Below are 16,964 nucleotides of genomic sequence, written 5' to 3'. Positions count from 1 at the left end.
CAGATATATGATCGAGGAGTGCGAGTCGCCCTGGGCGGCAAACGTCGTACTGGCCACAAAAAAAATGGCAGCGTGGATTACCGGAAACTCCACGCCGTGACGGAACCGGACCGATATCCGCTGCCACGCATAGAAGACATACTTCACGCTGCTAAGACAACCAGCTATATGACGACTCTCGAGTCTCGACCTCCGCTCTGGCTATATCCAAGTAAGTGTCTATGATGAAGACAAAGACAAAACAGCTTTTATAACACCAGCTGGTACTTATCGGTTCAAGTCTTCAAGAGGATGCCGAATGCCGATGGGCCTCCGCAACTCAGGCGCCACTTGTGACAAACAATGCGAGCGACGATTTTAGGCTACCTCGACGACCTCATCGTCTTGTCCCCGGATTTCGAACAGCACCTGGAAGACCTGGAAGCCGTCTTCAGGAGGCTGGAGCTGTTTAGCCTGCGAGTCAACCGTGAGAAGAATTGTTTTGCCAGAAATTCGGTAAAATTTCTAGGTCATATTATTGTTCTTGTGTAGACGACGTTGACCCAGATCAGACTGCAGCTATTGCTGAAATGCCTGCTCCAAAAAACGAAAAGCAGCTCAAAGAATTTTTGGGGACGTCGAGCTGGTTCCGTCGTTTTGTACATAGCTACGCTGCCCTGGCTTAGCCGTTGACTGACCTCTTAAAGAAGAACAGTAACTGGAGATGGACTGATGATCACCAAGCTGCATTTGAACAGATTAAAAGGCTATTAGTCACTGCCCCTATCTTTCGACCAGCTGATGAAACTGAACCTTTTTCCCTCAGGACTGATAGTACCGGCTACTGCCTCAGAGCTGTCCTGATGCAGGGGGAGGGCCCAGACGAGCGGCCCGTGGAGTACGCCAGCAGATTGCGACAACCTGCTGAGAGAAATTACTCAACTACGGAAAGAGAAGCTTTGGCGGTCGTCTTGGCTGTGACGAAGTTCAGAGATTACCTATATAGAAGGTTTAGAGGTAATCGTTAAATCTGACCATCAGACATTGCGCTGGCTGATGATTTTAAAGACACCGAGTGGCCGCCTAGCAAGGTGGGCCTTGATGCTGCAGTCATACAACCCGCAGAGTGCAGATACAGTATACGCCTGGTAGAGTGAACGTCATAGCAGACGCTCTAAGCCCTGCTGCAATGGTGGAGCAGAAAGATGCGAGGTGTGTTTTGTCAATTTAGACATACCGCATAAGACTCCTGACCGGTGCGTGAGAGTCAGCTTAAGGATACTGACCTGAAGAATATTATCGAGGATCTAGAGCCTAGACTCTATATCATCCCGAGGCGAACCACGTGGAAAGAAAGAACCGCGACCTAAAACCGCAGCTAGCTACCCTAGTAGGGAGAGATGACGGATCCTGGGACGAACAATTTGTTGGAAACTATTGTTTGTAATTAGTGAACGTAAACCCCTTAGTTTAAAAAAAAAAGTAAAATTTCATCTGTCATATTTTGTCATTGTACTTTGTTAATTGTAAAAATGGTTTGTCTTTCTCTTGGCTCGACCATTGTAATGGTATGTGCGTAAACTGCAGTGCTCTCGAAAATATATCTCAGTTAATGTCAATGTTTTCTTACCATTTTCACTAACATGGTTGCAGAGCGTGGTTGAGGGAATAAGAAAACATATATATTTTCAAGAATTTAAACGTGTTTTCGAAAATACGCCGGCCGGCGAATGCATGTCAACATGGCGTCACCTCTCACACAAAGCGTGGAGAAATTAAAAGGAGCAGACAATTACTCCACATGGAAGTTCTTCATTCGCATGCTGCTGATTCACGAAGAACTCTGAGATTCCGTCGAATCTAATGATTGCATCGATAAGAAAAAGGTGAAAAGGCGTTAGCACGAATTGCGTTGTCTGTGACGTCGGCAGTAATTCCGTACGTACACTCTGCCAAGAGGGCTCACGAGGCGTAGTGTATCCTGAAGAAAGCCTACGAAGGGCGAGGCCTAAGTAGAAAATAAGGTTTGATGCGGAACCTCTTCAGTACAAAGTTGTGTGAAAATCCTTCGATGGAGTCCTATCTTCACAAAATTAATTAAGGAGATTTCTCACCAAGTACAAGAAATTGAATCGCCATTGGATGACGAATTCGTTGCAGTTATAATGTTGAGTGGACTCAACGCAATAAGGTTTGCGATGAATACTACAATGACGGCGAGCACCGGTTCTACCCCGTCATTCCTTTCCTTCGGATGAGAGTTGCGAGCTCCTTCCGACGTGATATCGGACATGAGGTCTATTGTAGAGAATGATAATTTTGTTCCTATATTACTCCATACTTGCGCAGGTTGTCGACAGCACTCGTAGAAGCGCGAGAGGTTCACTAGCGAGCCCATTACATCCAGAAGAAGTACGCTGATGAAGGTAGGAGAGTACCACCGGATTAGCGGAGCTTAGTCCTCTTAAATACTCACGGACCAAACAGTGTCGGACCCGGGCAGTCCGTTAAGTTTATATCGAAGAGAGACGGTCCCTATCGTATCTGTGAGATAGTTGGTTCCACGACGTATCTTCTGGAAGGCATTGGATGTTACCATGTGTCACAATTGACGCCGTACTTATAATTAATAATTATACTTAGTTATAGTGAGCTACATCCTGTATTTTAGTGCATAAGTATTTTTTATTTGGAGACTTTGAACAAAATTTGAGCTCTACAGAAAAAAACGCGTTTTTTGTTTTGTGACGGTTTGGTTATAAACGTGCAATATTTAATTGAAAAAAAAAACTTTGGCTTTAATCAGAGTAGACAGAACCAAGCAGTACCTCAACTTCAAACAAACGGGCGATATACGCGAGTTGTGCGCTACTGTCACTTTCAACATGTTTCACAATGCTGAGTAACGCATTAGTACGGCGCGTGCCGGCCGATATGGCACACACCGTCAAACATATAAAACAGTTCGAAACTTTTTGTATGGAGTGTGGCATACCTAATTAGTTTCAAGTACTTAAAATGGTATAGTTTTCGTGTTTCGTAGGTAAAAAAAAAATTACCTACCTACCTATAGGTGTACACGAAATTTTTTTATAAAACATATTTACGTCAATCGACAGAAAAAATAATTACAAGCAACAAATACTCTTTGACAAAATGTCGTAAATGTTATACCTTTTGAAATATTTCAGGTTGTATCTTAAATGTATCTAAAATGTTATTTATTTTACATTCTCAAACTGACATAACAGCTCAGAAAGTATATTATTTACGATATTTTGTCAAAAAGTATATTTTGTTGTTTGTAAACATCTTCTCTTTCGATTGGCGTATGTTTCATAGGTACACCTACAGTCGGGGCAATTTAATAGGCCACATTTGACATCTGTCAGAATAATCTCCATAGTGAGGTAAGCTGCTTAAAAACATCGACCAAAACGAATAAATCGATACGGACTTGAAATAAAATATTTGAATTTTATATGTTATTTATAAAACCAAAAACGAATTCCTGTCTTATTATTACTTTTTCTTTTGTAAATTCGAGGAGCAAAATAAGACAAGTACATAATTTACTAGAAAAATTGCATTTATTCACTTGAAATATCAAAACTGTTAAATTTTGTATTATCATTATTCATTTCACATGAATATGTGTTACTTTTCACAACGTGGTTATGAATTTATGGGGATATATCGTTACAACTAATCAATGCATCTGATTCTACTTATTCGCTTTCGATTTTTAGAGTAACATCCCTAGAGTTTAAAAAGAAAAAAGGTCAGCTGACGTAACATTGTACCGACGTTCAGTTCTTTAAACCATAATTTGTTTTTTATGTTAAAAATTGTTTATCAGTGAAAATAAATAGTAAAAGAACTCGTATTGGTTATGTTTATAATAAATATGTAATCGTTATTAGAAAAAGTAAATAAATTGTGCAGTAATAACAATGACAAAATATTTATTTTTTTATGGCGTCGTTACAAGGCTACCAGGCTCAATTTTGTTGAACTGTCAAATGTGGCATATTAAATTGCCCCGACTATATGAAACATACGCCAATCGACCAAAATACGACAGGTATGCCGATAAGGTTCGATGTTCTTTTGAGATCTCTTCTAAGTCGGTCTACTCGTTAGTCATGTTTGTGTCAAAATCGGTACAACTTCGATACGTCATCAGTTATCAGTTGTTATTTTTGCCATACCCACATGAAACTGATATTACATTGTAAAGTATACATGACATGGATACTTTTTTTCTAGTAAATAAACAGTTGCGCAGTTTCATTATAATATAATAAAAACTGTTTAACACGTGACCAAAGTCAGTCCCTACGTCACCTGGTGATATAACTCAGTAGTTTATACTTGACCTGTTTGAACAGAGGCGTGTCTAGCTATAACGGTTCGCGGGCGACCTGGCCGTTGGCAGCGGGCGGCGGGCGCGTAGTCAGCGCCTGGTACATCGCCCATATGGCGAGCGGCCGCATATACGCTATCGAGCGATGGTTACCGTTCTCGTATAGCGCCTCGGGCGTTTCGAACGAGAGGCCCATCTTCATTAGTGTATTGCATAGCCCGCCGGCAGTCACGAAGGCTTGCTCATACATGCCTGAAAAAGGAGTATATTATTATGTAGTTCAAAAAAGTAATGCGAAAAAACGGTATTAGTTCTCAGATGAAATAGTTCAAGATATTTACTTTTACCAGTAAAAATAGACATTTTGAGGTGTAAATATTTATAATAGTAAGGATTAGGTCCTTGCATATGAAACTAGCATTTAGTTCCACTATCATTTCCGTCCGCCTGTCTGTCTGTCTGTTATGTTCTCACAACACTTATATACAATACAACCTGCTCTCTCTATCTCTATCTCTCACCTTCATGTATCATGAGCGCGGCCACAGCATAAGTAACCCCTGTCCACACCTCCTCGCTCTGCAGGGCCGTGGTATCTGTCCTGCCCCCCGCACGGAACCCGTTGACGGCGCCCATCCGTCCGTCCATGAACCGCAATACGTTGTTCTCGTATATACACTGAAGAGCTTTCTTCACGTTGACATCGGGAAACACCGGCTCCGTCCAGCCGGACGCCCTTAGGAACCTGTGAATACAGGCTATTTTTCAATACATTTCTTAAGCTTTACATTGTCTACATTTTCAATTTAAACACTTTTCCATGCATGCAATTTTAAATTACAAATATATCTGCTTCAAAATTGAGGTCCAAAATTTCACCTGAACATACATACTTACATACATACAGAGCAAGTTAAATAAAAGCTTTTAAAATACTGCTGTTTCACCCAAAAATGTTATTTTGCCATAGCAATTTCTCTACACATATGGCAGTACACTGGCTATGTCTTATACGATGTTATTTTTCATTCTTCTCTTTAACAAAAATAATAAAAAAAGGCATTCTATTTTGAGAAATTAATTCTATAATCTAAAAGATGCTAAAAGTAACTATTCGCTTACCAATGACCGGCCAACTGATCTGCCATCACCACATTGTTATTGCTCGGTTTTGTATCAAATCGATAAAACGACCCATTCCAAAGTTTCTCTTCGAAGGAGTTGCGCGCTTCTTCCAGCATTTTCGAGAACTCTTTCTCGTCCTCTTCAAAGCCGAGTATCCGAGCCATAGCGGCTACCACACTTATAGAAGCTACCCAGAGCCCTCCGCAGTACGCACTGAAATAAGTAATGAAAAAAGTATTTATTTATAGCACATAATAAATTGATACAACTAATATCATAGAATATTGATTTGTCAAGTGCGATAGTCTTGTCATTAATTTGTCCTGGATAACCAAAGAATTGCAGGTAACTTAGGCTGGTATAAATAGTCAGTGTTCAAGATGCATCTCGGTCTCAAGACATGATTCAGGCTCTGTGATTGGTTGGCTGTCAAAATTTGGACCAATCACAGAGCCGAATCGCGTCTTGAGACCGGATCGCATCTTAAGTACTTTATACCAGTATTGGTAGATATTCTTATTAATGAAAGAGAAGACCTGATATTATGAGATAAGGTTAAAGGCTTCTTTTTAATAAAAATGTTCAATATTCAGATATAGACAGATCAGGTAAAAGAGGTCCCAAAAGCCTGTTTGAATTAAGAATGTTCATTACCTGGGCCCAGTCATGACCCAGGCGTCATACGTCTGATCGGGCAGGCCGCTGTTCTCTATGAGGCCGTCGCTGTCGCGGTCAAAGAGACGCGCCCGGCGGAGCAGCGCGGCGCACGCGGCGTACATGTCGGCGAGGTAGCGGCGCGCGCCCCACACCCGCGCCCCGCCCACTTCCTCGCCGCACACCGCCTCGTCCCCGCCCTCTGGCGTCGCGCTACGAGAAATTATATGTTTTTTTAGTTTCAATGGGTACAGTGTACAGAGACTTCATGGGCAGATGACGGACCTGCGTTACGTGATTCGGTTAAGTCAATTAAATGTTAATCGCTATAGTCGTTATACTACTCGGCTCGGCTTGATAATAATATAACGAAATTACGTAGGTTGCGGCATCTGCCTACGAATTGATTTCTCTGATAGTACTTACTTAAAAATAGTAGCCAATAGATATGCTTAGACACCGGCTACAAGCAACCTTTGATACGACGTGTTTATAAAGAGAAAAGAAGCGTGACAAGCAAACAAAACAAGGAGTAGCAAAAAAACACTTATCGGGGTCGATATACGTAAAATAAACATTCCAAACTTGAATTTTAGCATTGCCTGTTTTCAACTGCGACTCCTTGCTTCGTCGCCTCAATTTTCCGTACCAACCTGTATAGCAGCTCCAAGATATCATTGACTCCGTTAGGTTTCGTCGTGTTAGACTGTTCGGTCGACGAGTAGTCGAACTGCTCGCCGGATCTGTCCATGTCGTCCTCCTGGCCCGTACTTCTCGAATACAAGTCGTTCTCCGCTCCCTCTCTCACGTCGTCGATATACGCCATCGAATCGTACCTTTATATACAATCGTCGTATTAACGCGGTCATTTTAAGACAGGGATTAAAAATGGGTGAAAAACCACCATTTTCAGTTCCTTTCCTTAAATGACTGAGTTGTGTTGTAGACTGTTCCGTCTTCGAAATTTCCTTTGCGATTAGAAACAAAATTAGCCTTAACGGTAACACCTATAGCGCTTTTTTAAATAAGTTACAAGCTATTGGCATATCTAATACGAGATAGCTAAGAAGTGAGAATCGACTCAGGCAAAGGAGAACAAAGTTAGCGTGTTTGGACAAGGGGCAGTGCGATCTAAAATTACCAAGTGAACCAAATATTCAAACATCTATTTTAAACAAAAAAAACACTACCAAGAATTTGTAACAATCATAGACAACAAGTTGTAAGTACACTGAATTCTAACGAGTAGTAACATGAAAACTGAATATTTAACTAACATAATATTGTGTAACTTTCATTGTATACATACATATTTTTAAACTGCTAGGTCACTCGCTGTAACTTCAGAGCTTTACTAAGCATTGCTAACGAACTTCAGGCAATATTATCAACGCTATAGTGAAACCAGAATCTTGATGAACGTGGTCATATATGGAACCAACAAAGACTTCATACAAAATGACAATGTTTTCAAGTGGCGCTATTACATCAGAGCTATACCATAACTAAAGCTAGCTTAGCTATACCATAACTAATGCTAGCTTCTGCGCGAACTTCAGCACAATACTTATGATTTATAATGAAATTTAGTGCAATATAATATGCCATTACTAACGAGCTTCAGCGCAATATTCATTATTGCTACTAATTTAAGTGCAATACTTATCATTGCTTTCGAACTTCAGCACAATACTCATTATTAATATCGAACTACACCGCAGTATTTGTCACTGTTAACTAACTTCAGCGCAATACCTATCATTGCTAACTTCAGAGTGATTCATAATATTATGTTAGCTAACTTCATACCTGTCATTACTGAAGGGTGCACTGTGTCCCTGCAGCAAGCGGTAGTCTCTCATCACCTGCAGTATGAACTTGAGGTTCAAATCCCGCCACTGTGACACATCGTGTATGTTGTACGCGTTGATGTGCGTGAACGGCATATCGGCTGTGGAAAGACAAACACTGTTATATTGGGGTGTGTTCCTAAGCTAAAATATACTGGCCAGTGCCATCTGACGTCACAGTAGCCAATCAAATCACTGTTCATTTTACTATTAAAGTTTCGGATTACGTCACGTCGCCTTGTTATGGCGCCATGCTATGTTGCAGATCCGAATTTTTTTATGATATCAATAGAGAACAATACTAGTCTATTCAAATACAGTCCAAATGGATATTACTGTAGATACCATCATCAAAATGTTCCTGAAGTGCTAGAATGATGACATTTGGTATGTAATTTAAGTTTAGTATACAACAAACAAAAATTCTTCTATATATATAAAACTCAAGGGTGACTGACTGACTGATCAATGACATAGTGATCTATCAACGCACAGCCCAAACCACTGGACGGATCGGGCTGAAATTTGGCATGCTGGTAGATGTTGTGACGTAGGCATCCGCTAAGAAAGGATTTTGATCAATTCCAACTCCAAGGGGTTGGAATTGATTCATCCAAGTTTGTATATAATAATCCTTCTTAACGCGAGCGAAGCCGTGGGCAAAAGCTCGTAAACTAATAACTTTCGCCCCCCATCCCTCAAATGGGGAGTTATGAGTTTACACAGGACTTTAGACAGTAACTCTACCTACAACCTTTAAATAAGTACTTATAAAAACCACCTTACAAAAAGAACTGAAATCCCACCAAAAACATTTGTTGTCAGGGTCAGTAGAGTTAGGCTGAGTAGATTCAGAAGCTTGGCATGAGCTCTCATATATTATCTTTTTCACAGGGTAAACGTGTGATTGTCTCGGCAACATTTTACAAATGTTTTTGGTGGGATAGCCCATTTTATAACTAAGTATTGAATATTTAATTATAATTTATTGAACTACTTACAATATTCAGATCTCGGACCATAGACATAAATCAGGATAGACCGGCGGCGCGCGTGTGTTGCTAAGGAATCGAACGTGTCAATTTTTGCTATGCTTTTAGTTCGAACAAATAACTTACCCTTGATCGATTAACTTTCGTACTTCTGTTTTTACAATTAGACACTTCACAATGAGGCATTTTTGCACAACCGCTCCGGTGTAATAAAGTCGAGACGTGCGCGCTGACTGAATGAACCATTAACGAATCTTGCTCACTTGTACAAGATTGAAACACGCGTATTCCACCCGCTTAGCCGTTCTATTTTGATTTATATCTGTGTCTCGGACCATTCAAAATTACCCTTAAGATAAAAATGCATTGCAGATATTTGATATATCAACAAAATACCTGGATCTCCTAAATCGTGCGGGATGGAGTTTTTGATTTTGTACTTGACGACTTTGCCGTCGTATAGAGATTTTCGCACCTTCTTCTCTTCGACAGTAATGGAATCGAGGAACATGTATTGTAGTACCACCTGCAATTTATGTGAAAGTACTAGATGTCCCGCGCGGCTTCGCCCGCGTAAATTAGGAATTTCACAGAAACCGTACATTTTCAAATAAAAATAGCTATAAATACTCCTTTCACGTGGTCTACTCTATATAAGTGCCAAATATATGAAAAGGCTCATAATCATGGGACGATGCATGGTATAATATTATAGTAGTGATGATGATGAATGTAATTTGCATAGTAGCATATGCTTTCCGTTCTTAAAACAACGCCGGATCTCCCAAACTTGTATCTATAAAGAATCAGGAGTTCTCTCAGCACCTTCCGAACCACGGTATACCAGGTATACCTCGGTGCAAAATCTTACTTGTTTGTAGCATATGCTTAGAATACTTCTCACGAAACCGAAGTCACCACATGTTTCCCCATAAATTTTGAGGAGCTCCCTCGATTACTTATGGTTCCTTCATCAGATCACCACTTTTGTGAATATAATACCAAATTGGGATGATACCCTATATACCAAAAGAAAAATTTTGAAAATCGGCTAACAAACGGCGGAGTAATCGTTGAACATAAGAAAACGAACATAACACCTCCCCCATTTTAAAAGTCGGTTAAAATTGTAGCCTATGTGTTATTCTGATGTATAAGCTATATTATTGTAAAGTTTCATTAAAATCCGTTCAGTAGTTTTTGCGTGAAAGAGTAACAAACATCCATACATCCACACATCCATACATCCAAACAAACTTTCGCCTTTATAATATTAGTAGGAAGTAGGATAGGAAGTAGGATTATTATGTAGGCTGTAGCTCACGTTATCTAGTAATAACTGTAACAGCTACAAGGGCGGATCCAGGGGGGGGGGGGGCATGGGGGTCATGACCCCCCTCTGGGCTGGGTTCAGGTCCTAGGTGAACCACAAGTAAAATTGTTAAACATACTGATTGTATATATTTTTTAAAGATTTTATTTAAGACGTAAAAGAAAAATTGATTTTGTTAAAATTATAATCAAAATTAAATAGTATTCTATTATAATCAAAATTAAACTATTAAGTTCTTGTGTCTTGACCACGACTATGTGACACCCCCTGGCGCCAAAGCTGGATCCGCCCTTGAACAGCTAGTCATTAGACCTATATTTAAAATCTGAATAACATAGTTTCGTTTTAATGGTAAAAATTATGAAAATAATTTACCTGTAAGTTAGGCCAGAGTTGTGCTAAAGCGAAGGACGCATAGAAGTGTACGTCGTAAGTATTATACATTCTGTACTCGTGGCCCTCCAGATAACCAAATACACCAAAATCATGTCTGGAAATAAAAAAAAAAACATAATATAATACATTAATCGACGGTGGCGACTGGCATTATATGGTGGATGATAATAATACTCCATTTCTATTTAACTAGCATAATATTATTACAATAAATACCGTCAGATTGTATTATTCCTAAACAATTTTTACAATCTATCCTTGGGGGTGGTATAAACAGGGAGTAACAAAAATAATTGATAATGTGTACTTTAGGGTGTGTATGAGTACCCTATAAAGAATTTGCTGTAAAAGTAGCAGCACTGAAAGAGTAACTTTTTTTTTTAACTTTTATATGGGAAAATTCATGACTTGCAAGCGCTTGCGCATACAAATCACTAAAAAGATTGCTCTTTCACATTAAACCCTAAAGTATTATCACTTAGTTTTGTTAAATATATATACTGACATACTTTGAAATATTCGATAGCGCGATGCATTAATGTGGCGTTCACTGTGGGTACCGCTACAGTTTTATTTAATAGTTACCTAGGGTCAGTCTCAGGGTATTCATCTTGAACGTCGAACCAAATGGTCCCGCCGTCCGCGACGAAATAAAGCTCGTTCATTAAGGCACTTTTTAACCAGTCTGGTATATTGCTGAAAATTAAAAAAAAAAGCTATTAAGATAAGCTAAGAATTTTAAAACACACAAAAGATACCTTTGCATGTTTGCAAAAGTAGGATTTTATATGCAAACTAGGTGTCTCGGCAAATGTTGATATGCCGTGTAAAGTATTTTTTCGCCTTTGGCCCATATTATTTTATTGAAGTGACTAAATAAGTATGTCACCATGGCAACGTCCATCGCTATCCCGTCGCACAAACAATGGTCGGCGTCAGTCTTGAGTTGTAACAATTTACTATTATTTATTCAACAAATGCACTTATCGATATAGAAAGTAGCCGATTCTCAGACTTACTGAATATGCATATAAAATTTGGTAAAAATCAGAAAAGCCGTTTAGGGTAAAAAAAAGGGAGAATTTTATATAAAAGATATGCAATGAATGAGCTCATATTTTTGGTAAAAAAAAATTAACTCGATTTCATAATGTTTGCAATAACAATAAAATAGGGTACCTGTTATTTAGAATAGGGTCTTGCCACTCTGCAAGTTGTTTTTCCCAATTTTTATAATTCTTAAGCGCATAGGCTGCTATACTAGGGCCGGCGATGCCATCGCTGCCAAAATATTTTGTGTAATATCTGAAAAAAAGGCATTATATTGCGTATCAATCTTGATCGTGAAGATATTACCCGTTTGCTCGTTTGCCCCCTTATTTCACAAAAAAAAAAAAATTAAGAAATGAACGAGGTTGCTGTTTTTATCTGATACATTTGAAAAGTTACTTGACAGACAAAAACATTTGCTTTGGCTAAGTTATTATTCATTGTGCAAACGCTGTACTCTGTAGACATTTTTGCTAGCCAGGTAGAACGATTGTAAAACTTTATTTATCTGGATTTCGGTCGAAGTTGTCATAATAATATCATTATCATAGGAAAAAAATGTGCGTAGTACAGAGTACTGTATAAGAAAAAATCATAGGATTTTCCTCTACAAATGAGCACCTAATTAACGATGTCGGTTTAGTAAATGCAATGTCCTTAACTTTCAAGTGGCTCAGATAATAACCGTATTGCCGTTATCTAAAGCGTTTGAAAGAGATTTAAACCTTTTTTATAATCCTTTTTGTTATGGCATAAATATCAATTACGAAATATGCGATATTGCTGATATCGCTTATCAATATATTATTGTGTCTCAGAAGCCGGGTTTACTAGGTCTTACTTATATTGCTATCTGCTTATCTTAAAAACGAGACAAACTTGTTTATTCAAAGACTTCTTAGCGACGGCTGCAAATATTTTATCGGCATATAGCATGTATTTTATAGTCAGCCAAATGCGAATTTACTCTTTGGGTGCGAAACTCTAAAATGGGCGCCGGCTTTTATTTGTCTTTTTGATGGTTTACCGTATATTAGTATGCGAAAATATACGACAGGGCCTAGAGGCCAATTTTTATGATGTATGGTATGAATGTAGTCAATTATTAACGTTTTAATAGCTATATCGCCTGACTACAGTTCAGGGCTTGGCTAGCTAGTAACGGTGACACAATATTGATGTATTCAAAGATAACATGTGATTAAATTAATTCCAAACGTATTTGGAAGTACTTTGTAAATTGAACACCTGATATTTATAAACTTATCTAATCTTGGTTTACTTGTTTTTGATTAATTATGTAATTCAAACAACAATCAACCATAGGTAGATATAACGAATGTTGGGAAAAAACATTCAGCTGCTAGGCAAAATTTTAGTTTATTGTAAACTAGATAACGCCCGCAACTCCGTTTTCGCAAAATTTCGTTTATCGCCCGGAAACCGGTTTATTTCCGGGATAGAAACTGTCCTATGTTCTTTCCCGGGACTCAAAGTCTCTCCATACCAAAATTCAGTAAAATCTGTTCAGCGATTTGGACGTGAAGATGTAACAGACAGACACACTTTCGCATTTATAATATTAGTATGGACTATGGATACAATAAATGGTATCTGGTACCAAATATTATCCAAGTTTGCTATAGTACTTTAGTATCTTTTTATGGTTTTCTTTTGGAAATATTAAATAAATTATTAACAAAATAATTTCATTAACTGAGCATTCGACGCGACGTAAAATGAAGGAAATACCTTTTGTGTATTTTCTTATCTTTCTTATATTTAACAATGGGCATGTCCCATACAAGGCAGAACTCTGTTGAATCACTTCCTCCCGGGTCCAACGAAATTGTACTCGATAGTGCTATAGAATCACCTGCAAAATTATTTAAAAAATTGTATTAAAATAAACAGGTAGGTACATGTATAAAAATTATGATATTATGGCAAAAAAATATAACAACAAAAGTAAATAAAAAATACTAGCCCTACATTTATGTATCTTTTTCTGCTTTTCTTTTTCCTCGTTTTTGTTTTCCTTATTTGTTTTTTCGTTAACCTTAGGTGCGTTTGGCATTTGGCTAGGATCTGGATGCAGCTTTCCATTCTTCTTCAGACAATCCCATACATAGTTGGATGTTCTTGTGGAGTTCCACAGACAGTATGATTCGTGGATGGTCTCCGTGTCCCGCTTTCTCTTAGCGAGTGTGAAGGTGCAGGGCGCGTCTGCTACTCTCTGTTCTAAAGTAACTCCACATGTGTACTCCTCAGAATATCTTTCCAGGTCAAGTTTAGCTACAAATAAATAAAGATAATTATTATTTATTTTATTACTTGACGGAATTTAATGAAAATATCGACTACAAAGTTGTAACATATTTCAAATATTTGGAATCTTATCCCTGATAAGGATTCCTTTTGATATGATAAAATTACATGTGAGTATGCTATTATGTTAAAAAATAAAGACAAATCTAATAGCATAATATTATCATACTAAATACACTCCATTTTTTTTAGTATGCTTGTAGGTATTGAAAAGTTAACATAAGCAAAATAAAATTTTACTGATGTTAATTTAATTAACTTTGAGAGACAAGCTGAATAAATGTAAGTTTAAATGAGAGAGTAAGTTGAAAGGAGAAATGAGCTGAGTAAATGTTAGTTGAAAGGAGAGATGAGCTTAGTAAATATAATAATATAATTTATTTGGACATACCCAATGTTTTCTTTTTGTTGTCCCCAGCCAGCACCTCAGTCCAAGTGAATGTAATATTCACATCCCGGTGTTCCTTGCACACATTCACAGCAGAAAATACAAAAACAGCACATGGCAAACTAGAGTCCTAAAAGCATAAACAATAAACTAAAAATAAAGAATTACAATAAAAAATAATATAAATTTAAAAATATTTACCTTATAATTATGAGGTATCACAGGTGAAATTTGACGACATATTAACTTAATGCCATGTTTGGATAGATCATAAGTGGTCCAGGCTCGGGGATACAAAGCTGTGTATTCACATTCCGACCCATTCAAGTTCCACTCCCAAGATTGAGGTGCTTTTTTTGGCTTACTAAAAAAAATATGTCTTTGAAACAGGAAAAGCAAAAAACTGTGACTTTTGAATGTTGCCATATTATAATATGGCAACATTCAAAAGTTGCTCCAATGGTAGTTTATTAACAGAATATAAATCCAAAACAGGCTAAGGTACAAGAACTTTATTCAAGTCATAAAAGAAAATATTAAGTTACCTGTAGGTAGACAAAACAGACTGAAATATAGTCTCGTGTTTGTCATTCTGTATGTTCACAATGAACTGGCACTCAGGCACAGTGACATATTCGTATAGACCAGGGTTCAGTTGAAACCTGCAAAACTCCCCTTTGAAGCCTCTACCAATAGTCCCTCCACCTATACCTCCAATGGGACAACCTGTGAAAAAATTTGTCATAAAACAGTTCTTAAGGCAGTTAAAATATTATAAAACATTTTTTTATTAATTTAAGTATTGTGCAGTTTACTAACCATAAATTCTCTGAGCCGATATCATATGAACATAATCCATTATAGGTCGTTTCTTCTGCAACCTCTTTGACACATAATATTTAAAATACCTGTAAAAATAGGCTTGTAATTAACTGACCACCAGAAATAGTAATGATCACCAAAATACAGACCACCATTTTAATGTAAAATGATAACCAAAGATTTAACATTTTGCTATCCTATTTATGCAAAATGACACCAAATAAATTATTGTTAAGCCAAAAATAGTAAATGATCATAGTAAATGATCACCAAAATTAGTAAATAATCACCAACATTATACTAGCATTTTAATATAAAATGATGACCAAAGATTTATCATCTCGCTATCCTATTTATGCAAAATGTCTACAAATAAATCATTGTTTAACCAAAAGTAGTAAATGATCATCAAAATTAGTAAATGATCACCAACATTATATATGTAAGCACTAGCATTATAATATAAAATTATAACCAAAGTATTTTCATCTTGCTATCCTATTAAAGCAAAATAAGTAATGACCCAAAAAATAGTTGCTAAACGAAAAATAATAAATTAAAACCAAATTTAAAGTACATTTTGATTTAAAATGAGAAACGAAAGAATTGCATTTCGTTATTATAATAAATAACTGTCATCATCCATACTAATATTTTAAATTGGAAAGGGTAGGTTACTACTTCACGTCCAAACTGCTGTACCGATTTTACACGTGAGATGTGCGTGTCTGGGCATGCTCGGCGCTTGCTGTGCGGTAGGAGGAGACTGCGGGCCGGAAACAATATACCTAATTTACAATAATTATAATACTTTTCTTGTTAATATGCTTACATTTTTTGACAATCGTGGGATTACCCAATCGTGTAGTATTTCGACAGAAATATCACATTGATTTGCTCACAAAGATTTGGTGATCAGTAACTACTTACTATAATATTTGGTGATCATATATTATATTAGGTGTTTGATAACAATTTGAGCTGTAGTTGTAACAAAATTAGCTAGTAGTAAGTTATTTTTTTGGTGTTATGTAATTATTTTTGGCTATTATAGCTTAGGGTATCAGAGTATTTTATGGTGGTCATTATATTTGTTCCCGTAAAAATATCCAGCCCTACAGTAAGTAATTTTAACATCACAACACAACTTTGTAATAAATGTAAAATTACTTACCTTGCAGTGAGAGGCATCATTTCAAAGATTTGCTTCGGTCTGGGTATAATAATTTGCTTGCTTTGAAGAGGAAACTCATGATTAAGGGGTAATTTTAAACCATACTGTGGCGGCTCCATTAATTCGTTTTTATTGGACGATTCCATCGTAAATATTTTATAAAACCGCTCTATACAAAATTGCTCTAATTATTGTTTTAGAAAGGTAGTAATTGGGACCATTATTTATATTTAGAAACGCAAGAAAGACGGCTTATTCCTACCCGAAAACGTTGGTTCTTTGACAAAAGAAAGTGTCCTATTGTCGGCCTAAATGAAAACTTCTCAAAATAACAAAACCTACACTGTTCAAGCACTTGTTTTTAAATTTAAATTAATCTAATGAATTTTATCAGCAGAAACACTGATGAAATACTCAAATAGAATATCATTGAGCAGAAAGGATTCACTAAAATTACCTACTCAATTTTAGCACCAAATGTCACCAATTTGTCACACAGCACCAGTG

The 16,964-nt window shown here is 37.2% G+C and overlaps 1 protein-coding gene across 4 annotated transcripts; it reads right to left on the bottom strand.

Annotated features, from left to right (window-relative positions):
- Positions 1-3,310: 3,310 nt before the first annotated feature.
- Positions 3,311-16,964, bottom strand: LOC121736532 (non-lysosomal glucosylceramidase). 4 transcript variants are annotated; one of them, XR_006037032.1, is made up of 18 exons: positions 16,458-16,894; positions 15,281-15,369; positions 15,007-15,187; positions 14,663-14,825; positions 14,465-14,591; positions 13,738-14,040; positions 13,498-13,621; positions 11,875-12,000; positions 11,281-11,391; positions 10,675-10,789; positions 9,363-9,492; positions 7,934-8,075; positions 6,778-6,960; positions 6,125-6,337; positions 5,468-5,683; positions 4,867-5,090; positions 4,051-4,597; positions 3,311-3,327 (listed from the first exon to the last, which is right to left on the bottom strand). XR_006037032.1 is itself a non-coding variant. In XM_042127800.1 (18 exons), exons 2-18 carry the CDS (start codon positions 16,601-16,603, stop codon positions 4,383-4,385), a joined length of 2,808 nt encoding a protein of 935 aa, XP_041983734.1. In that variant the 5' UTR covers positions 16,604-16,626; positions 16,919-16,964; the 3' UTR covers positions 3,917-4,382. The 4 variants fall into 4 exon arrangements, 3 of the variants coding, with proteins under 3 accessions (XP_041983734.1, XP_041983744.1, XP_041983726.1); XM_042127800.1 differs by lacking the exon at positions 3,311-3,327 and adding an exon at positions 16,919-16,964 and having other exon boundaries at positions 3,917-4,597; positions 16,458-16,626; XM_042127810.1 differs by lacking the exon at positions 3,311-3,327 and adding an exon at positions 16,915-16,930 and having other exon boundaries at positions 3,917-4,597; positions 16,458-16,626.

This window comes from Aricia agestis, chromosome 2 (genome assembly GCF_905147365.1).
Source record: "Aricia agestis chromosome 2, ilAriAges1.1, whole genome shotgun sequence".
NCBI lineage: Eukaryota > Metazoa > Arthropoda > Insecta > Lepidoptera > Lycaenidae > Aricia > Aricia agestis.
The sequence above is the reverse complement of the archived record's forward strand: the minus strand, read 5'-3'. Positions and strand labels throughout refer to the sequence as shown.